This window comes from Apostichopus japonicus, chromosome 22 (assembly GCF_037975245.1).
Source record: "Apostichopus japonicus isolate 1M-3 chromosome 22, ASM3797524v1, whole genome shotgun sequence".
In the NCBI taxonomy this organism is placed as follows: domain Eukaryota; kingdom Metazoa; phylum Echinodermata; class Holothuroidea; order Aspidochirotida; family Stichopodidae; genus Apostichopus; species Apostichopus japonicus.
This window is the reverse complement of record NC_092582.1, coordinates 19,919,382-19,943,423: the sequence shown is the minus strand read 5'-3', so window position 1 is coordinate 19,943,423 and position 24,042 is coordinate 19,919,382. Positions and strand designations below refer to the sequence as shown.

At 37.1% G+C, this 24,042-nt stretch overlaps 3 protein-coding genes across 9 annotated transcripts in view; 1 reads left to right on the top strand and 2 right to left on the bottom strand.

Annotated features, from left to right (window-relative positions):
• Window positions 1–19,237, bottom strand: part of LOC139964141 (carbohydrate sulfotransferase 15-like) — a 49,414-nt gene extending 30,177 nt beyond the window's left edge. For both annotated transcript variants that reach the window (XM_071965515.1, XM_071965516.1), the window contains exon 1: window positions 19,162–19,237. The gene's annotated coding sequence lies outside the window, so the exon portion shown is untranslated. The remainder of the gene's footprint in view (window positions 1–19,161) is intronic.
• LOC139964143 (dipeptidyl peptidase 2-like) lies at window positions 7,028–12,228 on the top strand. Its single transcript, XM_071965520.1, has 5 exons — window positions 7,028–7,173; window positions 7,930–8,039; window positions 8,649–8,808; window positions 9,304–9,439; window positions 10,483–12,228. The coding sequence occupies exons 2-5, from the start codon at window positions 7,971–7,973 to the stop codon at window positions 10,634–10,636; spliced, it is 519 nt and encodes a 172-aa protein (XP_071821621.1). The 5' UTR covers window positions 7,028–7,173; window positions 7,930–7,970; the 3' UTR covers window positions 10,637–12,228.
• LOC139964140 (3'-5' exoribonuclease HELZ2-like) overlaps window positions 16,963–24,042 on the bottom strand; it is a 79,003-nt gene continuing 71,923 nt past the window's right edge. For 5 of the 6 annotated variants that reach the window (XM_071965509.1, XM_071965510.1, XM_071965512.1 and 2 more), the window contains exons 32-35: window positions 22,974–23,204; window positions 22,333–22,489; window positions 21,921–22,088; window positions 16,963–20,050 (exon numbers count right to left, since the gene is read on the bottom strand). In XM_071965509.1, coding sequence (XP_071821610.1) covers window positions 19,950–20,050; window positions 21,921–22,088; window positions 22,333–22,489; window positions 22,974–23,204 — 657 coding nt within the window. In that variant the 3' untranslated portion in view covers window positions 16,963–19,949. The remainder of the gene's footprint in view (window positions 20,051–21,920; window positions 22,089–22,332; window positions 22,490–22,973; window positions 23,205–24,042) is intronic. The other variant, XM_071965513.1, reaches the window with a different exon arrangement.

Sequence of the window (24,042 nt, the reverse complement as noted above, 5' to 3'; positions counted from 1 at the left end):
AACTAAGCAGTTTTGCACCTCAGCGAGCTTTGCACATAGCGCGATGCCCATTCCCGCTGGTACCTAAAAGCGTAGTCAGAGCCTGATGGTCCGTACACAAAGTGAACCGTCGGCCCCATAGGTATGTATGGAACTTTTGCACCGCCCATACACAAGCTTAGAGCCTCCCTTTCTCCTGTGGAGAACTTTTGCTTGCAAGTAGTTAACTTCCTCGATGCAAACGCAATGGTTATTCCTTGACCATTTGCAACTTGAGTAAGCACTGCACCTATGCCGTAACCTGAAGCATCAGTGGTTAAGATTACTTCCTTGTCAGGGTCAAATAATGCTAAAGCTAGACTGCTCAGTACAGCTTCCTTAACTTCTGTAAAGGCATGAGCTGCGGCTGTAGACCATTTAAAACCAACTGAAGTCATCGTATCCCTGATTGGTTGTACCAGCATCGAGAAATTGTTTACAAACTTCGCATAGTAACCCGCCAAACCCAAAAAGGAGCGGAACTGGTCCTTATTTTGTGGTGTCGGGGCTTCCTGTATCGCATCAACTAGTTCTTGGGTGGGGTGGATACCCTTACAATCAATGACATGACCTCATCTGTAATGATGGAACTGAAAAAAGTACATTTAATATACAGTTTCACACCTGCATTTTGCAATTTTGTACCTGTTTTAGAGTTTCATCATGCTCATTCTGAGCTGCACCATACACAATGATGTCATCAATAAAACATTGTACATTGGGAATATCTTTCAAGAGTAAAACATCACTTTTTGGAAGCAAGACGGTGCAGAGGCTTGTCCAAAGCACACACATCTGAATTTGAATAGCCCATCATGGGTAATAAATGTTGTAAGATCCCTGCTACGTTCATGCAGCTCAACTTGGTGATAAGCACTCTTTAGATCCAGTTTTGTAAAACATGTAGCACCCTTCATAGACTCCAGTATTTCATCAATTCTAGGAATTGGATGTCTCTCACTTATCACTGCCTCATTGACTTTTCTCAAGTCAACACAGACTCGAACCTTCCCCTCTTTTTTTCCAAACAACCACTATTGGGGAAACCCATTCAGTAGCTTCTGTACCTCGTTCAATTATACCCTCTTTCTCTAACCGTGCGAGCTCTGCAGAGACTGCATGTCTCACTACATGAGGCACTCGCCCGAGGGACTGTTGTACTGGCTTTGCATCAGTCTTTATCTTCACCGTATGCCTGAAGCCCTTAATAAGTCCCACTTGGGAAGAAAACAACTGTGAATGGTTATTAACCAACTGGGAGATACCTGTAGTAGCATTGGCATCATCAATATTAGAATGTGCTGTGAACACTTGATTTGGGGTTTTAGGAACTGCATCTGGGAAATCTGTTACATCAACATGATTTGCAAGACAAGACAATGACTCACCAACTATATGCAAACCTAACCCGTGGATAACATCCTTACCCAGTAATTAAACCCCGTTGTGTACAACATAGAGATTATTATGCATAGCACGACCTTTGTAACTGACTTTAGCAGTAAAGTAGCCCAGCAGCTTAATAACATCGTTATTGTATGAATTCACCTGTACTTTACTTAAACCAAAACTTCTCTCAAGAAAAACTTATCAAATGTACTGGCAATGAGAAGTGTGACATCTGAAGCAGTGTCCACAGTCAAAGTCAATAGAACATAGTTTATATGTACCGTGCATGTAATATTTGGCTTAGCCTTTGTTGGTGGAACAGTAACCTTGGAAAACGGAAAACGGATTTTAGACGCTGTTTAACATGGTTGGGTACTTCAGCTTTCACCATTAACACCTCGATCGTATCCCCATCGGCAGCGTTACGCAAAGATGCATTTGATCAATAGGCCGCTCAGTTGTCATATTTAATTGCCTGTTGTATAATCTGCATATTTCCACAAAACTAGTTATGCTTGAAAATAAACCCAGTAAAAAGGCCCCTGGTCTATACCATCAAGGCTTCATAGGCTGGTTACTAGCAACCCCATGTATACAATTTCAGGACGGTGAATTTGGAGGGGCACTGGCAGGGCTTGTAGTCTTTACAGTGACAGGGCTTGTACTTGGAAGAACAACAGCATGGGTCCATCTTCATGAGAGTCTCTAAATTAAATTGATCAATTCAAACCAGTGTTTAGTGCCTTATTTCAGCGAGTTGTGCTAAAAATAGCGATTGTTACGATACGGCATTGCTTACATGTATTATTATGTGTGGATGTATCAAAGCGATGTATTGGCAGTGAGTATTTCATGATCTTCAGGCGTCCTCATGGCCCTATCTACAGAGAAAAGTCATTTCACGGCCATGAATAGTTCCACTTATCATACGATATAAGCATGGAGATCCATGATATAAGCAATTCAATTCCATTAGTTTTATCACGTTTATTTATAGTATTTTGCGCAATACGTACCAACGTGGAACAGGACCACTTTACTCGTAACCTGTATTCGTAACCTGTATTCGTGTGCGTATTTATTTGCCGTGAACTTGACTTCGTTACAGGATGATTTGAAAAATTCGGAAATTACGGCCGAAATTCCCTTTCCACTCCTTTTGTGTGTGTGTCTTTTGTCTATAATGATTGGATTAAACACCTTTCCTTCATCAAATTCAACTACTACCAGACATTTTGGTTAATGATTGAGAAATTGACCTTCGAAAATGATAAGTTTTACCTAATTTAATATTAATGAACAGTGACGTGACAAGAAACATATTCTACGGGTCATAGTAAGGTGGTTTTTTTTAAATTTTTTATCCAAGAGCAATCTACGGCTTTCCCATCTGAAATGACTTTCTAAATTGAAAAGATTCTAAATTTGAGTTAAGATGTTGAATTGGAAGCCACCGACTTGTAATTTGTCATTCATAAACCCTTGCGGTTTTCTCCCACATTTGTGGTCGCGTAGGCGTCGTCAAAACAACTACTAATTATTAATATAATTAATATCATCAAATGACACTTGCTAGGACATTGTTTATACACTATGAAATATTTTCACAACTTATTAATGCCAAAGCAAAAGTCATCTAGTATAATCACATAGAAAATGGCCAATTTTGAGACCATTTTGGCTAACCTGCTGACCCCTGAAGCTCAGAGGGTGAAAACATATAAGAGTGTTTGAGTGCAGTTAAGGCAAGACCTCTGAACTCTCTGAAGCATTTCCTGGAAGACTGTATGTTCTTGATGAAGACCCATAGAGCCCTTTCACAAACCTAAACTGAACTGAATTTGACAAAACTACTGTAGGTTCCTTAAAAGAAAATCATAGCATAGGAGAATTTACATGTTAATTGTAGCTTTAAGTTTGGAGTTATCATGCTTAAACTGTTTTCAGACTTTGAAACTGGTTGAAGTCATGTGACCTTTGGCATCTACCAATTCCAACAGGTTTCTTGCACTCACCAAAATGAAGTTCAAGAAAGAATCCTATACTCCCACACCAAGATGAAATCATGGCTACGCGCTTGTTTTATGGATGGTCTGTGTTCCAAATAAACTTAAGCAACACTAAAGTTTCGTATGTGATCTTGTAGCGGCGTAATTTGACACCACTACTGTTTCCGTCAACTGATAGCGCCTCAATACCTCTGTAGTAAAGTGCTCAGGCATACCGTTACACCACCTGGTACTTTCGCTTGCCCAGATGCGCGCTTTAATCATGTACACATTGATATAGAAGGACCGTTGCCACCATCTAATAGATATACGTACTTGCTGACGATCATATATCAGTTCACAAGATGCCCTGAAGCCATTTGCATTCCAAATATCTCCGCCGAAACTGTCGCAACAGCTTCTCTCTCTAGATGGATGTCAGCGTGTGGCACACCGGCTTCGATCACCACAGAAAGAGGCGCACATTAGTCGAATCGGTGTCCTTCCTCTGCTGTTAGGAAGCAAACGCATTTGTACCACGGCATACCATCCGGAATCCAATGGTTTTAGTCGAACGCTTCCATCGGCAATTTAAGGCTGCCTAAAATCGCAACATGACACTACACATTAGAGTGACTCATTAACCATTTACCTTAATTGGTATCCGCACGGCGCTTAAAGAAGACATCGGCTGCAGCGCCGCTGACCTGGTTTTTGGTACACCTTTGAGAATACCTTGTGACTTACGAAGATGAGTCTCAACACACTCCCGACCTTACGGTTTATGCTGACCGTCTTCAGAAACAAATGTCTCAGCTAACCACCACCGGAACCTTTTTTTTAAAACTTTATTTCAAACATCGTCGCTTCACATAATAAGTATTTTTTAAATTTAATTTAGGTTTACAGTCTTGTTCAAGGCCAAGGCCCTCTCAAACGACTTTACAATTTAACCCTGGTCTTTGGTAACTTGTCACACCTACACACCAAAGTGTGCGCAATTCAATCAATCTCTCCTGGGACACCACAGTGCACCACAACCACGTGTCCCCATGGGGACTTCCAAGTTACCTCGCAAGTCCCCATCTAAACACATGGGCGAAGAGAGGCAATGGAGATAAAGTGCCTTGCCCAAGGACACAACGCAATGATCTGGCCAGGACTCGAACCTGTAATCCTTAGATCCTTAGATCACAATTCCACTGCCTTAACCACTTGACCACAACGCCCTCTCGTATGAATAGTTATACAAAATGTGGGATAAAGTGTACCTTTAAGCAGCTTGAAACTAAAGAAATGATGAATGTAAGTGATTAAATAGGTTGAGGGGAATCCAAATAAGTTATAACTAGCTTATGTAAGGTCCCCTTGAACTTAAGACAGATATAGGGAAAACAGACAAAGGGAAACATCAACAATAGACAATAACACTTAGTTATACAGATGCAAAAGTATAACACAAAGGCAAATATCAAATTTATAACAAATTAGTCGTCGGTTGAATACTTTGAAATTAGATAACGTTTTAGATGACATTTAAATGATATAAAACTGGTTTTATTTTTAATGGTATCTGGCAGGGAATTCCATATTTTGGGGCCCATGTATTTAATAAAAGGTTGGCTATTTTTTAGACGATTAAAAACGAGGGAGAAGGGTATCTTCGGATCGTGAATGGTAGGCTGAATTGAATTTGATGAAGTAGTGGTTGAAACTATGAAGGAGCATATTATAAAGATATTGATAAATAAACGTAGCAGTCTGATGAGTAGTGATATCAAATACCGTTAAAGTTCCCAATAAATAAAAACGAGGACTGGAATGAGAAAGATAGGAAGTACCGCAGATAATTCTGAGAACACGTTTCTGTAAACTATGAATTTTATTAACGTAGAAGTGTACAGTAGGGAATATATGGAAGAATTGGTGCTTTGTAAATAGAGATTAATGCTTCTTTCGGGAGGCAGTCCTTCACTTTATATAGAAAACCAGTAAATTTAGCTACTTTGTTACAAACAGCATTAATGTGAGGAACCCATGCGATTGCAGTATCTAAAATTACAACAAGGAATTTTGTAGAAAATAACGATGCCTAAATCGTTAAGATTGAGTAATTTTTGATGATGATGAAATAATACACAGACAGATTTCTTAGCATTAAGATGAAGCTTGTTAGCATTAAACCAGATAAGTACTTTAGGAATTTCAGTGTTAATATTATGTATAAGTTTGTTTAAGTCCTTTCCTTTAGATAATATATCCGTGTCTTCAGCATACATGGTAAAGTTAAAATTGGTGGTGCAGTTAGGAAGATCATCTGGTGTGCCTTGAGGCACACCAGATTTAATCTCATTCAATGGAGATTGGTAGTTAGACGTAGATACAAACTGAGAACGACCAAATAAGTAACTTTTAAACCAGCTTAATGTAGTTCCACGAATACCATATAGAGAAAGCTTAGAGTATAAGAATAGAGTGATCTAGGGAATCGAAAACTTTTGAGAGATCAAGGAAAATACCACACGCTAACTCTTTGTTCTCAAACAATCGATGATTGTATTTGTAAGATGTGTGACGGCATGAATGGTAGATTTCTCAGGAGGAAAACCAACCTGGTGCTGGAAAATATGGTTGTGGTTGTTTAGGAAGTTAAACAAGCGATTGTATACAATTCGTTCTAGAATGTTTGAAAAGCATGAAAGGACAGAGATAGGTATATAGTTGTTTACACTTTTTATGTCTCCTGTTTTAAAAATCGGGGTAACGCAGGCACTTTTCAAAGCAGATGGCACAACGCCATTTGATAAGGAGCAGTTGAAGATGTGGCAAAGAGGCTTCGTGATAAGACAAGAGACGTATTTAACCACTTTAACATAAATGTCATCAAAGTCACAACTTGTAATTTTTAGGTTACAGATACACTTACTAATTTCTTCCTCGTCGATTGAGATAAAGAAAAACTGGCGGGATTTGCAGTATGTATGAAATCGTAAAAAGAGTGGTACCTATACCTTGAAGTCGATCAGCAAGAGATGGTCCTATATTGGTAACATGATTATTAAGTACAGTGAAAGTATCAATGGGATCTTCATATTCCATATCATTATAGTGCATCTTCTGATGAAAATGCTTGGGTTGATTGGTTCCTTTTATAATTGAGTTTAAAGCCCAACTATGGAGACGAACTTTTTTGGGGGGATTTTCCATTAATTTGGGAGTTAACATACCCATAATCAACATGTGTAGAAAGAATCTTCAAAAACCTACTATAACCCATCAACAAACGACCACGAAATGGACGTAATTGTTCAGTTTCCCTAGACTCATTGTGTGACTGAGTATCCTCCAGTATATGTAATTGTTCTGTTTCCCTAGACTCATTGTGTGACTGAGTATCCTCCAGTATATGTAAATGTTCAGTTTCCCTTGACTCATTGTGTGACTGAGTATCCTCCAGTATATGTAATTGTTTAGTTTCCCTAGACTCATTGTGTGACTGAGTATCCTCCAGTATATGTAATAGTTCAGTTTCCCTAGACATATTGTGTGACTGAGTATCCTCCAGTATATGTAATAGTTCAGTTTCCCTAGACTCATTGTGTGAATGAGTATCCTCCAGGTTGACTACAAATTAGTAAATGGAATACTATTGCAATTTATTTCTGTGTTACGTGATGATAGTAAAATGACCATTAATTCTCCTTTTTCTTTTCCCAGGTTGCTTGCAGCTACATGGTAAACAGTAGTAACACTCTAGACGGATTAGCTGCGGTCAATGGTAAGGCATGTTAATGACACTTCTATGTCAACTTGTACATCAACTAGATGCAAACTTGATGTTTTATGTCTGACCTAGAAACTGAATAGGTTTCAGTGGTAAGGCATGGTAATTTAACTTCTATGTGGGATTACCTTCGTAAATATTTGACAAGGAAGTACAATATGAAGCAAACTTGATGATATATGTCTGACCTAGAAACTGAATAGGTTGCAATGGTAAGGCATGGTAATATCACTTCTATGTGGCATTACCTCCCATTAACCAGATGTAAATATTTGACAAGAGAGTACAATGTAAAGCAAACTTATGTAATATGGCTAACATAGCAACTGAATAGGTTCATTTATATACATACAAAACACTGAAGATTAACTGGAATTGTTATTTTGGATTTTGATTGGAGGAGCTCAGAAACTGACAAGCTGTTTCAGTCAAAGCCTAATAAATGTTAATAATTGTTGGTTTGCAGTGAAAGGAGTGGTTGTTTAAACCTGGATTTTATGCCATTTGTTATTTTCAGTCATGGCTGATTTATTTTGTGTCATATGTACAAAAGGTATTATATTATGCAATCACTATTCATTGCCTGGCTAAGGTTTTAAATTTCATTCCCCAAATTAGTATTTTGTTTATAGAATGTCTGTGATTGGCTGATATCTACTTTTCAACCGTTATAGCTGCTGTGGAAATGTGTCTCTTCAGTAAATCCAGCAATTCTTAATTTTAATGTCATTATATTCCTGCATTTTACAGCTAACTTTTAGAACGGAACTGGCAGTAAGACCTGTTCTGATATGTATGCAGACTACATGCCTTGTGCTGATCCCACTGGTTGTGGAAATAGCATCTCATGGGATTACCAGGTCAATTCTTTAACTTTTTAAGATGTATGCCTTCGTCAGTTTGGATATGTCGATAATGTTTGGCTGACAGTAGCAAATCTGCCTGTATTTGCTACTGTCTGCCTGCCCATTTGTCTGTTAACGATATCCAACATGTATTTTCTTGTATCATGATCTTTGGATGTCGGAACATTGATGTTGGAACATTGACAACATCCGTGATCAAGTAAGGTCTTTGTACGTTTGAATTATTGTGTGGTCTTCTCCCTACCCCAACCCTACTCTCTCTGATAATTGAATAACTACATGTAAAGTTGTTGTTAATTATATTATTTTAATTGGTTTTATTTTTTTAAAGTATTTTTTGAATACTTAGTCATATAGTGTGCTTAGGAAATTGAGGTTAAAGGTCATTTCGGGTTGTTCTAAGTGGTTAAAATGATCATGTAGTAATGATTTATTCAGTGGCTTAACTGTACAGTCTGAAATGCAGAAGTGCTGAAAACATGAATGCAGTATTTCTAATTATCACACCATGATCACTGAAGTGAGAATGGATCTCCCTTAACTGCTTTTCATAATATTTCGTGCAAGATATAAAACATAAATTTTCAAATATTTTGTCCATAGGCTTGTACAGAAGTTGTTTTGCCTGATGGAACAGATGGTATTTCACCTTCCATGTTCCCTAAACTTCCACTTACCCCAGACATGAGGAAGACTTACTGTGAAATGAAATATAACGTAACACCTCGTACAGACTGGCTGAACATCAACATGTGGGGCGATGGTAAGATTTTCCTTTTTGGTGATAGTTACAACCCAACTCATAAATACAGCAGACTAATAATTTCACAAAGTGCAAAGTGTTATTCACAAAGTGCAAAGTCACAGAAACACACCTATCACCCATCAGTTTTAGGAGGTCAAAAGTGTTTTGCAATATAGAAAGTATGGTTATTGTGGTAATTTGGGAAGGCCGAAGATCAAAACGAGACAAAACAAGATGGCAAACTGACCTGCCGTGCATGATATATGTTTTATAGGGTCATACGATTAGGCAACAAAATGTTTGCCAGTGGTGGCAGTAAACAAGATAAGCACATAAAGAACAGTGCATACTCAAGACTTCACTACAGTTATAAACTTTGACAAAAAGCATTTATTGTCAGTTGGTAGTCACTTGATAGAAACATGGACGCAAATTTATGACTTTCAATTTCAAGAAAGGGAAAATGGTCTTTCAGTTTTGTATTTGTCATGATATTTTGTTTGCTATCTACAGATCTAGGCAGTGCGACCAACATTGTCTTTACTCATGGTGATTTAGATCCATGGCGAAGAGGTGGAGTCACCAACGGTGACGTGGGATCAGTCGAGTATTATCTGATCAAAGGAGGAGCTCATCACTTGGATTTACGGTAAATCACCACTCAAAGTGGTGATTTACGGTAAATCACCACTAAAAGTGGGCTAAAATGGGTGGAGCCGAACAGGGATGAGATTTAATATAGGATATAAACTAGAGTGATCTGATTCAAGTTGTAAATCATGTATTTAGATGAAATACTGCGATGGCTTGTGAATTACTGAAATATGGTAATATTTCAAGACAAAGTTTCTCTCTGTAAGGAGCATGACTAGTCACAGAGAGTATTGTCATTAGTCCTCAATGATGTCATGAACGCTTCAGCTCAGCTCATCTGAAGATGTGGTATATTTCCAGCTTCGACACATTTTCACGTTTGATTTAGGCAAATAAAGTCACTGTTGTCACAATTGATATTTGGTTCAAATATCAGCAGAATGCTTTCCTTTCGGTTGTCCGTTTGTAGCAATGACGATTACTGTCTCTCATCAGTTCATTTGAAGCAGTTAAGTGTTTGCCTACATGCTGCCAGGATGCATGTAGTATAACAAATTGACATAATTTAGAATCTGATTGTTCCTTTAAAATGCAACTGGTTGCATTTCATAATCCATTGGTAACCAACTTCAAGGAAATCTACATGAAAAATGTTATGTTTCAAGTCTGCAGAGCTATTATTTTTCTTTCTTTTATAAAAAATAAGCACTGTGAGTCTGGAGTAAGCCTATAACCAATTGATGAAAATATCAGCTTCAGCCCCCCCCCCCCCTTTTTAGTATACACAAAGTAGTCTAGGCTGAGTTTTTCTGCTATGAAAGTTTAGTAGTTTACACTAATTTAACATGCTTTATGAATAGGACAGATTTTCTAGAGATTTTGTAACATTTGATGTGTGGAAATAAAAGTTACCCCCCCTCCACCCCCCAAAAAATAGAACAAGTAGACATCTGACGAAGAGACAAATTAAACTACACAACCAGCTGCTTAAAATATGATTTGTTCAATGTCAGGAAGATTCGAAACAACTTCTCAATCCTTTTGTAATAAATGCTATGTTGCCACTGTCTACCTTTTTTTCTATTTTCTGTACATCAGAGGCAGTCACAGCGGGGACCCACAGTCAGTTATTGATGTTCGTGAGAAGGAGCTGGAAACCATAAAGAGATGGTTGACCGATTACCAGAGGCAGAACATAAAGAAGAGGAGGAAGAAGATGGAACCTTCTTCCTACTTCCGTGCTGGTCTTTGAAATAGTTATTCAGACAAACCCACAAATATTTTAATAATATGATAGGACATTTTTTGGTTTATGATTTAATTCCAGCCATCGTTGAAACTTCAATACCTTTCTCTTTACATTATATGGTCATTATTTTATTTTTTCAGACTGGAATATTTAAGGAGAAATTTAATATGAAACAATGGTGATGTTTTAAAAAAATGACATTCTTAATAAAGTAATATTTGCCAAAAAGAATTTATCAAAGAACTGTCATGGCCAATAAGTATTCCTTTTGATATCGACTTCAATGCTTCAGAAATATCCAAGATTGAAGAATTTGAAAACAGAAATTTAAACAAGTTTATTAAGCTAGTAGTTAAAAAACAATTTGATACACTTTGCAGAAATAAAGACAAAACAAACAGTGCCAACTTGATTTCTTTAAAGCAAGGAATATCTCAAGGATATACCAATGTGAAAAGTATGTGTGTTTGTGACTTTAATTGAAGCAATACTACAAATGTCTTCTCATGTGTATTTTTGTAGAAAGTACAAATTATTTTGGTTTTCTGCATGAGAAACCTGTGTCTCTCTCTATAATTAATACTTTGTGAATTATTTTCTTGACGTTTTGCTGAAGTTGATTTTCTATACACAATTATCTGCCTATATTATTCCATCTAATGTATGGTTAGCTTTTGCATATCGTTATCTTTTCAAATTTCTCGGCAGTTCCTAGCCATGGCAGTATCAGATTGGTAGTTAAAGTTGAAAGTGCTTATCTACAGTACTGCAAAGAACCTTTGTAGGAGGCAAATTTACAACAGTATGAGCACTCAATGTTTCAATCCTAACAGGTTCTTCTTTAGGGTTGATTCTGTCGCATTCTTTTAAACAAAAAGTTAAAAGTTTAGCATTTTGGTGGAAAACAAAAGAATATGACTGAAACTCTTTAAGTTAAGTTTTCTTTAATAATGAAGACGTACTTTTTTTATAATCAATCTTTTTAATCTTTTCCAGAATAGGCGATATAAAATTCAGCACAAGACTACTTAAAGGGGGACTATAATATTATGTTAGCACATATTGTACTTGCACCATTATTTTACAGCACAGTCTACTTTAAGGGGGACTATCATATTATGTTAGCACACAATGTACTTGCCCCATTCTTTTACAGCACAGTCTACTTAAAGGGGGACTATAATATTATGTTAGCACACAATATACTGGCACCATTATTTTACAGCACAAAGGCTACTTAAAGGGGGACTATCATATTATGTTAGCACATAATGTACCTGCCTCATTATTTTAATTGATTTTGTTGTAATTAGCATGGTGAATCATCATCCTTTGTCTTTCTGCATTTTTATCAAAAAGCTGAATATTTGTTTTTGTTTGTGACAAATAATTTGAAGCATCCATTAAACAATGATGTAATATAGAATAAATACGATCAACATCAGGTGCGTATCCAGGGGGGGCGTTGGGGGCGCGCGCCCCCCGGGTAAGAAAAAGAGGAGAGAAAAAAAGAGAAGAAAAAAGGAAAAAAGAGGGGAAAAAAGAGGAGGAGGAGAGGAAGGAAGGGAAAAGAAAAAGAAGAAAGAGAGAAAAAGGAGAAAAGGAGGGAGTAAAAGAAAAACGCGAAGACACCGGGAAGAGAAAGAGGAACAGTGACATCATTACAGCGCTGAAGGGTAGCCAGTTACGGATCAATGATTTCGTAAAAGTGTGACTCACCCTACTCCTTACACCGACAACTCCATTTTTTGACGTTTCCATTTTCCTCTCTCACTAATGATCTATATATATACTATATATGGTCTATCATAACGCGTGTGTAGAATTGTGCTCTGAAACCAACTGTGGCTGGTCTCGAACTCGACCGTGTCGTCGGGGAACATGACGCATTTTGGGATGGGGGCGACCGCCCGCCCCCCCCCCCCATTCAGCATTTTTTTAAATAATATCGCTAGGTAATTTCAAAATAGAAAGTGCTTAGAAGCAACTTACAAGGCCTGGGAAGTGTCATTTCCAGCGATCTGGGGACATTTTCGGCCAAAACTTGCTTGTACGCTTCGCGCTAACAAATGGTCCTGGGTAGTGCCATTTCCAGCGATCTGGGAGGCATTTTCGGCCAAAATTTTCTTGTACGCTTCGCGCCAACATATGGTTGCGCTACGCTTAGATTATTTGCCTACAGGCTTCGCCCCTCCCTTGGCAAATTCCTCGCTACACGCCTGTTCGAATTTGTAACGCAAACAGCAGATATCACATCATATCAGTTAGCATGAAAATGGCGTTCCAGGATGAAAAGCCTCAAAACTGTCCGACTTGCCTGAAAAATAACCAAAAACCAACGTTCAACGTCTTCATGTCAATATCATATAAGCAAGCATCGGTTATTACATCGCATGCAATCATGTACCGTACGGTCCGTTCAAATTGCGCAGTATACCGCGGGATGCTAATGTAAACAACGACATGTCTCATGTAGCATGGAGGTCCAATTATGTCAAAACTCTCTTTTACATTAGTAATGGCGAATTAGGGGCTGCACCCCGCCGCGCAGTGGCGGAGCGTCCATACGGTCAGGGGGGCCGATGCCCCCCCCTGACGGACTCAAATGGACTGCTGGCGCCTTTTTCGGCTCTTTACCACTTTTTACTTATTCTAGATTATTGACTTTTTTATTGCGCTCTCATCTACTTATTGACATTTGCCACATTTTCTTGGTGTAATTTGGCGATGACACCTTATTCTTCGTTTATCTGCAAATTAGCCAGGCCCGGAAAGGGTCATTTCCGGCGATCTAGGGAGTATCTTTACTCAAAAATTTTCTGTACGCTACGCGCCAACCAGTGGTGGCGCTCCGCTTAGATAGTGTCGAAAGCGCCCCTACAGACCATTCTCGCCACTCCTGACCAATACCCCTAGCTCTGCCACTGCCGCCGCGCCTCCTACGCCTATGTGTGTAGTGTTCGCTCTCGGAAATATCTGCTATTTTTTCATTTCCTTCAACCAAGTTTTCAACCAATAAATTAACTGTGTCTGTTTAGAAAATTTCTCACCAACATTCTGCATCACACTTCCCTCTACTCGTGCAATTTTGACCGCTCTGTTAGGGGTTGAAGGAAGTTTTTCTATATTGGTTGTCCATAGATGAAATTTTGTACAACATTATGGGTATGTTTTCAAGTGAGTTTATTCACGATAAATGTGAATTTTCAAATTCTGAACAAATATGGGGCTTAAAACCTTGAAAAGTGGGGCTGACGGGTATTGTGGGCCGCGACGTAGAATCACCTACAAAAGCAAAGACCCACAGGAGATGCGATCAGGTCGAACATGATGTGTGCCGGGTTGACAATCTTCAAAAAGGTTATGGATGGAAAAAAAACTACTATTGAGAAATACTTGGTTCTCAGGCAAAAAGTGTACATCTGCTTGGTCATTTCAAGCCCGAGAAGTGCCGTTTCCGGTGATCTGGGGGGTTTCAAAACAAGAAATTTTCTTGTACGCTGCGCGCCAACCGATGGTGGCGCTCCGCTTAGATAGTAATTCGCGCCCCCCGGGTTTGAAAATCCTGGATACGCGCCTGAACATTAGCAGCTGTGGAAGCATTTTCTTTATTACTGTTGTTAATATGCATCTCTACTTTAATAACGTTGAAAAAATTAAGACAGGTTGGTTAGATATTAGACACCTGAGTAACACCTTAATGCTAGTAAGAGAGTTATGATCTTGTTTGTTGCTAGGAAATTATCAAAACTCCAAAGAACTCACCATCATTGTATCATTTGGCATGTCTATGGCCTAAGACATAACTGATATCGGGGGAGACTTGATTTTTCCTTGAGTAATCTTCAAGTACCAATGTAGATACAAGTTAGTAATAATTTCTAAATAACAGATATGAGCATCTCAAAGTTCGATATAAATGTATGGTCAACAAAGGTGCATTTAATCCTATTAGTCAAAGGTCTGACAGAGCTTCTAAGCCAACACATTTCTCTAGGTAATATATCGATAGTCCGTGAAGTCACTGTGTACATAACATAACATCATTCATTGCAATGGATAAAAGTAGTAAACTACATTTTAACGCTTGGTTCTTTTAACCTGGGCATCTGCTTTTCTTGATACTACAATATACAGTAGGTGATAGAGAATAAAATTTCATTCAAAAAAGGATACTACACGATATTATAAGGGGGTCATAGATAGAAACAATACTAAGCAGGAATATACTATGCTGCATAATTCTGTTTACAAAATACTTTAAGCTTCTTAACTGCATACTCTACATATGAGCTACATATTATGTTTAGTCTCACTAAAATTAAGGGGTCCCTAGGCTTATTTAATTGTATATAAATGCAGTTATGTACAGTAAATTCATACATTCGAAAGTTAAGACACTTGGAAGGTGTTTAAAATATTCTAAATCCTACGTTTGACACACGTAGCTAAAAATGATGAAATGACACCTGTTTGATCCAAATGATCATATAAGTGAAATTCTCTTCTTAGGCACAGGGCATAATTCCATTCACTGAAGACGGTGAAAGAGTGGTACATTACTGCTATCCGGAGATTTTTGGAAACAATTAGGGCCTGTTTCTTGACTAAATGCTTGATGGGGGGGGGGGGGGGGAGTTCGGGTGATTATCCCTCTTTAAACAAAGAAGACCCTTTGGAGCCCAAAAAAAATAGTCCCAAAGTGACATAAGGCGCATGTCACAAAACGAGTCAAGAGATTATCACACACACTGCATTTTTTAAAACAAAGACACATTAAAATGCTTACCACTGATCTGGCCGCACTGTTAAGAAGGAAGGGTGGACACATAATTCAAGAGGACCCACAACACAAAAGGGATGACAATTACCAATTCTCTGGATGAGAATGATTCAGCACTTGGAAACTCGGAAAGTTATCTAACAAAGATATGTGAAAGGAATTCAGTTCATTGAACCGGAAAGGGCTTGTCTATATTCAAGGGGAGTTGTGACATTAATTAATGTACAATGATTTATGGCTTTTAGTGACAACATACTAAGTAGCTACAGTTTCATTTACCATATTGTTTGATCTCATGCAACAGCACAACCAAATCTAACTATGTACAATAATACCCTTGAAAAACATCTAGAACTGTAAAACTTCTAGCATCCTCCAGTTATTTATGTATAAGCAAACTTGTCACAATCTTCCATAATAATCCAAAAAGAATAAAATAAAATTTTGCATTATTGCCTTTAGAGACTCCTTAATGAAAATATAGTTTTGAGACAGAATGACTTAATCTTTTAAGAACCTCTATTTTATAACCTCTATTAAGTTATTAAGAATATTATTACTGGTATGACTAAAAGACCTATCATATAATTATTTGAGTAATCATCATTGACACTTCTTGGACTTGGATCATGTCGATTTGTTTTGTATACTCTGTGCAAAATTGTGGTAAGTTGCTTTTGACGAGTCTAATGAAGTAGTCTTTGTTGCTCTAAAAATCCATCGTCAACATTTGACATATAATTACAGAATTTGCATCCCCCGGATACATTAAATCACTCAAAAGAAAATATGTTTTTGTTGTGTTTAAATATAACTTGAACAAGAATGTAAACCCTCGTAGTGTAAAAGTAAGTGAACAATTGACTTAACTTGTTTCGCTTCAATCATTAAATAGGCTATGTAATATGAAATGTCAAAAGGACCGCTAAATATAGGCTATAGAACACGTGTTTATGCTAGTAGATTAGTAGGAAATAAAATAACCCGTGTTCAATCCATGTATGATGATCGTTGGTATAAACAGAAACAGCAAGTAGTATTTAATACAGTAAATTAAATACTACTTGCTAACAAGTCAGTTAATTTGCAAATTTTATCTTTTCTTTTTGGAATATGATGGAAGATTGTGAAATGGTTGCTTTAACATAAATATTGAAATTCTTTCGTTTCTTAGTTTGACACCAAGATAATTTAAACTATTAACAGCGGTCCATTCGACATAGATAATGTACACCTACAAATAAATTGTCTGACATTTTAACAATGAGACTTCTAAAGTACATACTTAACCTGATTTTACAGGATTTATACATCAGTCAAGATAGATTGAATGATTTTGTATGCTGGAAAAGATGCAGAATCCTTTGAACAGTTAGAATAACAGATCTTAGTGAATTTAAGTGAATTAATCTGAGATTTTGTCGATTGAAGAACCCCAAAAAGTTTATTGGGAACCTAATTCCTGCCGTATTTGATAAAAGTTGTATCGTCTGATTGTAGCCCAAGTCGCTGCAGAGCATATAAAGAAACAAACACACGCAAAAAATAAACTATATAAATTTCTATTAATCTACGAAATCTTTATCATGATGACATCATTACATCAATTGTTAAAATCCTTCCAACAAAACTTCTAAAGGAAATTAGGGAGAAAGAAACAACAAAACAAATGGAAATATAAACAGAAAAATGGTCCAAATTTTGGATATGATACTGTCATAAAACCATTGAAGGATGGAGATTAGCAATTTGAGAGATAAACATTGATATTAAGGATGCCCTGATATCATATCATTAAAATCATCCAATAAAGTAAACTGTTCAATACGTGCTCTTATTGTGTCCAATAATTGACATCACAAGATTAACTACAAGTACTTGTGACATTAAACAGAAAACAACACATGAAATAAAATGTTATCTTCTCAAAATATTTCCCAAAATTGACAAAAACTTCAGGTAATTCAACTGAAAGTGGAAAAACCGCAGGAATTGCCAAATTGCCAACACACAGTGTGAGTTTTTAACGATTGTTTTGTTCGCACTCAGTCCGTTTTGCTGACCACAATTTACCAGTCTCGTGTATAGATTATGTTTCACATGATTGCATGTGTTAATACTTCAGCGGAGAAGTCACGCCTAACAGTGTCAATAGTAATCATTCTCGTCTTATATAGCATGCCATTTGCACAATGCTGGATCCAACTGCGCCAAAGTTCAATATAGGGGAACTTGAAATGCAGCGTCGGTCAAGGCAAATAGGTGGGGACACGGTATATCATGTCCCCACCACTGAAAAAGTTGGTGGGGACGCGTCCCGCTGTCCCCACCAGGATCTGCGCCCATGCTGACTGGGATAGAAGAAAATTACAGCAAATTACAAAAACAAATAAAACCAAAGTAAAGAGGAGAATTAAGGAATGTAAAAAGGTAACATTTATACCTGAACTGTTTCAAAGATCCCTGGTTTTCAGATTACTACAAAAACTTGAATTAAGGACAATCATATTTTATTGATAAACGTTTTATATGTTAGTTTATAGCTATAAGAGAATTTGCAATGATTGCTGTTTAATTGCACACTAAAAAATCAAGAAAAGAGAAGTCAACTGTTTGCTCATTTTGGTTCAAACCGACACAGAGTTTAAGAGATGTGAATTAAAACTATATATGAACATATATAAATTTAAATATGCATATATGCATATGCATTTGAAGGGTGTAGGTTGTAAGGCTACTAAAAATAAATTATCTACAGCATTTAGAAAATATATATCTGAACCACTATATATCGACTCTATTTATATCTAATGGAAACTTTATTTCAGTCACGCAAAGGATTCAAAGGCTGCAACGCAAAACATGGAACGTGTTTAAAGTCACCAGACTCGTTAAGTTCACTACATTTGTATTTATATTAAGACATAGATATATATATATTTATATATCCAATCTCATGCATATCTCTTCTATATTGTATCTTGACCTATAAATGAATATTACATTTAAACTTGACTATTAACTACAAGTATTTCATCTTCCAAACCGTTCTGCGTTTCAGCTGCTTGAGGTTTTATCATCTCTTTTAGTTGTTTCATGGTACTACCGTCATTACTCACAAACCCAATAATTTTCTCGTCAATGGAAAGCATCATTTCATGATACAATCGGCTGCTTTAATTACCCAAACCTACACAATTTACAATGAGAAAGGTAACATTCTTAAATGCAAATGAGCATAAACATAAACCACAAACTTATTTCCCCACGAACCAGAACAATCTTGATTTATCAATAAGTAACTTTGTTAACTTTTATCCACAAGTTTTCATTCTTGATGGATATTTTCAGGAAATGTTTATTTTTGTTAAATTTCTAATTGTATAGAAATCATCACTGTGTGTAAAGTAGAACCGGATTATGAGTAACTGTGGAATTCTCTCACGAGAAGACACTTACCAAGTACAACTATAAATATGACATATGTCCCTTACTAGAAGACACTTACTACCAAATATAACTATAAATATGACTTTCAAAATAAACACGATTAGAAAAGAAACATAACCAGTATTTATCTACTTCAAACTTTCAAAATCAAAGTTTAAAATTTTGGAGCTAAATGGGCTATAAATGTGACTTTTAATTGAAGAAATAAAAGAAACAAGAACAACATTAGCAGCAACTATTTCATATCTTGAAAGCAGCCTTGATATATTTTTTGAAAAAAATTGCAGTACTTTACCTTATCTTAAGCATTGTATATCTTCTTGTCAAAAAACGCACTTCTTTAACATTTGAATACCAATGTACATCTCATTCTAGTCCAGTGAAAAAAAGATGAAAATTGAGATTAAATATATGTTCATCGCTGCAGACCACTTTGAAAGGATTCACCAATACAATAATAGATAAAGATTATTGATATCGAGAAATAATTTGGAAGAACTCTTAATTTAAGTGCCATAGAAACTTTCATACATAAAATCAGACACAATTAAAAGAAATGTATTGAAAGTTCAGTTCAGAGTATGGTGACCAGATGTCCATGACTTCTAGGGACAGTCCCTGGATTTCCTGTACCTTCCTGGATAAAATGTTCCCCCTAGAATCTCCCAAAATTAATGCACCGTCTCTGGAATATCCCTGAACTAGTAAGAAATGCTCCAAATAAAGTTGATTTTGCACTAAAGTGGATCAACTCATGTTCTGAGTCCATTTTAACTTTACTGTTGAAGTTACCATGTTTACACGGTTTCAGACATTGACTTCTGGTGACCTTAAATACCCGTTGACCTCTAAGGAAAAAATACAGAATTCTTGTATTCAATACGGTGGATCCACATGCCAAGTATGAAGTTCATCCATACTTAATTTTCAAGTACAGAGTTTACATGGTTTTCAGACTTTGTTCACCATTGACCTTTAACATCTGCAAAAACAATACCGGTATTGTGTTTACTAAGGTGGATCTATAAACTCAGTATGAATTGCTATCACCACTGTATAAATTCCTTTTGCCTCAGGACAGAATTAATTACAAAATTTACTTGCTGGTAGTAGTGATTTAGTTTGGTCATACATTTCCAACAGGTTCTTCCACTGTTCTAAGGTTCCAAGAAGGTATTTGTTGCCTGTGATGGAAAAGAAATACAACTATCAGCCCTAAGACAATTCTTTCTCTGTCATGAAGTTAGAAATAATAACCTCGTGGAAAGTAAAACTTCAGTTAAAATATGCGAAGGCAGCACTACTGATGTTTCAAATATATCCCTACACCATATCAATAAAACCTATTGCACACATCAAACCACATCACATCACCATAGACCAGAGGCGTAGCCACGGGGGGGGGGGGGGGCTGGGGGCGAAAGCCCCCATTAAAGCTTGTCGCCCCCAGTCGCCCTCCCACTGGGATTTTGGGTGTCGAAAAAAAATTACATGTGCGAAAATATATCATTGGTCTGAATGGTCTCGATTCTCCATGATGACCACTCATGAACGACCCTTCGACCGCGGACCGGCAGTAGGTTATAGTTGCTGAAAAACCAGACGTGACATAGTGTATAGGCCAAGAAAGCTTCTACAGTAGTCGCACTGCACTGAAAATGCATGTTAACGACCGTCGACTTATATAATTCCTGCTCTGATAAATACAGGCGCGTAGCCAGGGGGGGAGGGGGCGAAGGGAGCGACCGCCCCCATGAACATTTTTTTTGTACGTTTATATGATATCGCTTGTAATTTCAAAATAGAAAATGCTTAGATGCAACTTGCAAGGCCTGGGAGGTGCCATTTCCAGTGATCTGGGAGGCATTTTCAGCCAAAATTTTCTTGTACGTTCGCCCCTCCCTTGGCAAATTTGGCGACGTACACTGATGCTATTAAAACCGCTAAAAACCAAATTTTCAAGAAAGGAGACAATACTATCGCTGAGAACTACTGGCCAATCAGTCTATCGCCCTAATAATATTTCAGACGCAATCTTTGATGTCAGTTTGACATATAGTTCGGTCATTTCAGTATGTTACTTGCCTGAAAGCCCAGTCAATCTTTTCTTATTTTCCACGCGCAATTTGCAGATTTGTCGAAAAAATGTCAATGCCGGTGTCAAACTTACAAAAGATATGTCATGATATTTCAAGTAACTTACCAGACTGTTTTCTTTCTATTTCACTAAACTATTTGATGACCATATCAAGGCATAGGATCTCAAATAAAGGATGTTGAGAAAATTTTAGAGCAGCTTACAAGGCCTGGGAAGTGTCATTTCCAACGATCTAGGAGGACTTTTTAAATAAAAACAACACGTACGCTGCGCGCCAACTCATGGTGGCGCTCCGCTTAGATAGTAACAAGACGCCCTCCCGGGAAATGGTGAAGCCCCCCGGCGCCCCCACTGAAAACATCCTGGCTACGCCACTGCCATAGACAACTTCTTTAACAAGACACAAGGAGGGCTGAATGAAACTGAAAACGGAAATTATCATTAAAATTGAAAGGGGGAAAAGTATTATTAGTTTTGGCTACATTGTGTTACTAAAATATATCATGTTATTACAAATAAACTTTAATGAACACATGCCGTTCTTCAGATCCTCCTCTGTCCAAGAACACGGTTTGTTATAGCTAGCTGACCTCTGACACGGTTAATATTATATATATATATAGGTATTTTGAGAGTACATATTACATATGACTATCTATGATAGTTATAACAAGGTTGTATACACGATGGAAACTTCACAGATCCTTTGTTCTTCAGTCACTGCATATGATTCGTTAATACTTTGCATCCAGTATTGGCAATTAATTGTAGTACATGCTCAACAAATAATCCTTACATTAAACCTGGTAAATTTCTGACTTCATTTGGTGGTGCACATATCTTTTATAATTATAAGTAAATGGAAGTTCTACTGTACTCTATTGCACACAAAGAGGAACCATGCAAGAGGAAAATCCCCTAAATATATTTACAGCTTTCATTGCCCCAGTACTTACCGATTACAACATGCCCTCTCCGGGCCCTGGTTAGTGCTACGTTCATCTGGTTTTCATCCACGGTAAAACCAAGATGGCATGATTTCCAGCCCTTACCAGGTTTTGCTTCAATCTCAACTTTCGACATGGATCGGACAGTGGAGAATATCACATAATCCCATTCGCTACCTAAGAGGAAGTGGTTTAAAATTATTACTGTCAAGAATTGTCTCTTGCTATGAGAATTATTCAAAGAGACAAAAAATATGTTTAAGAAATATTTATCTTTTCCTCAGAAATGAAGAGTAAGGAACTATAACTGGCAAAATGAATTGTGTGCTTATTATGCCCTTTATTAGCTAATGTTTCTTTAGATGATGTGGAATAATAAAAAATGGTGGGTATAATTGTAAAGTAAGTAACGTTTTCTTACCTTGACTCCTAATTACTGTAGATACGTGGATATCTCTTAGTTCTGAATCAATCAGCTCTGCTTTGATTTGCGAACACTGTAGTCTATACTGTGACAGAATTGCCAATTGGCTGGGGTTCACCTTGAGATGATTTATAAAGTATTTTGCGATGCGAACCTTGAAGGAAGAAAATTGATGAGATATATGATAACTCTTCCAAACCATTTTATGTGGCCTATATTTCAAACTTTTATCCACCTCAAGTCACATACACCCACCCAAAGTCCATCAATCTATTCATTTTCAACAGGTAGGTAATTTAAATGTCTTAGTTTTTACTCAGATGTATACATCTGGGTATTCAGTTCTTAAGGTGAATGTAGCATTGTTCAGGTAAGGAAAGTATACTTAAATGTCCTATTCGCCCAGTGTGAGGGTGCATTTCTTTTATCTTTCAGATTGTTCTTTTCTTCAACTTTAAATTAGTACAGTTCCTTTTGAAGACACTTCTCTCTCATTATTTGCATTCCTTGAAGAAGGCTGGGACCATGTAACATCATAGTCATGCTGTTATACCAGCCATGTGATATATATTCATATATTGTATCCATCCCAGAAAATGGTTCCTTTTTATGTCAGCAAAACAATGCATATAACTCACGACATGGTAAACCTCCAGCGGGTTACTGCGAGACATCTCATTTCCCTCTTCAGATCTCACCGTAAGCATCTCTTCAACTCCGACAACGTGACAAAACACACGCGGATAGTCAGGACCATTGGGCCAGATGCGACCAGTTTGTTCATCAAAAACTCGGTTTTTTACAGCTTGCGCCGTTTGTAGTTCTCCTTCGTAGAAGGCTTCTGAAGGGAAGTGACATATCTCTTCATGCTATGGACAAAACGTGAAGTCATGAATAAACATTCATAAAAAGGATAATAAGTATCGTGAAACTTGCTGCCTTACAGATAAACCTACTCACAAACAAACTTCTTCTTCCATTGTTAACTTTAATACAATTGCTATGGTTGTTTTTCAAAGATGGCCATTTACCTTTCATTTAATTTTGATATGGCACATGCTCCTTAATAGGTTAATTTTCCTTTTGTAATAGTCTTGTTGATTAGTCCTGGGTAAGTGACACAATCTGAATGTCTGTTTAGCTATTGAAGTATTCTGACTTCAAGGTTTCTTCAAAATGCAATTATTTTGCAAGACTATATCTCTCTGTTGATAAATGACTTTTCGATCAGCCCAATTGTCATGATGATTTAGTCAATATGATCTTGCCAGATACATTTACGAAAAATCTAAAAACTTAAACACTTTGTACCAAGACATTCACCATGCTATTGTAGTGGCATGAATTGGCACCAGTATGACACAGGGACTAGTAATCTATTAATTTATGAATATTCATTGTCCATTCATAATCCCAGATGGACTCACATGGTTTGAGTTCAATTGCTCAAGTGCTCAAGTAAGTGTACACCCTTATCACAACCCCCTTATTGACGTTTTAAGAAAATATAGTCCCAAGCTTTCACAGGAATTTCACTTTATTTACATAATTGAAGGAAGTATTTCTTTCATGTTATATTGGGTTATTGCCCATATTGTACTGTAATGCAGCAAAAATGCAGCTAAAGAGAATATTACACCGCCAGTGCATCTAGATTAGGATGATGCACCCTCCGAAGTTGCGTGGTACTCGCACTTGTGCCGTCAA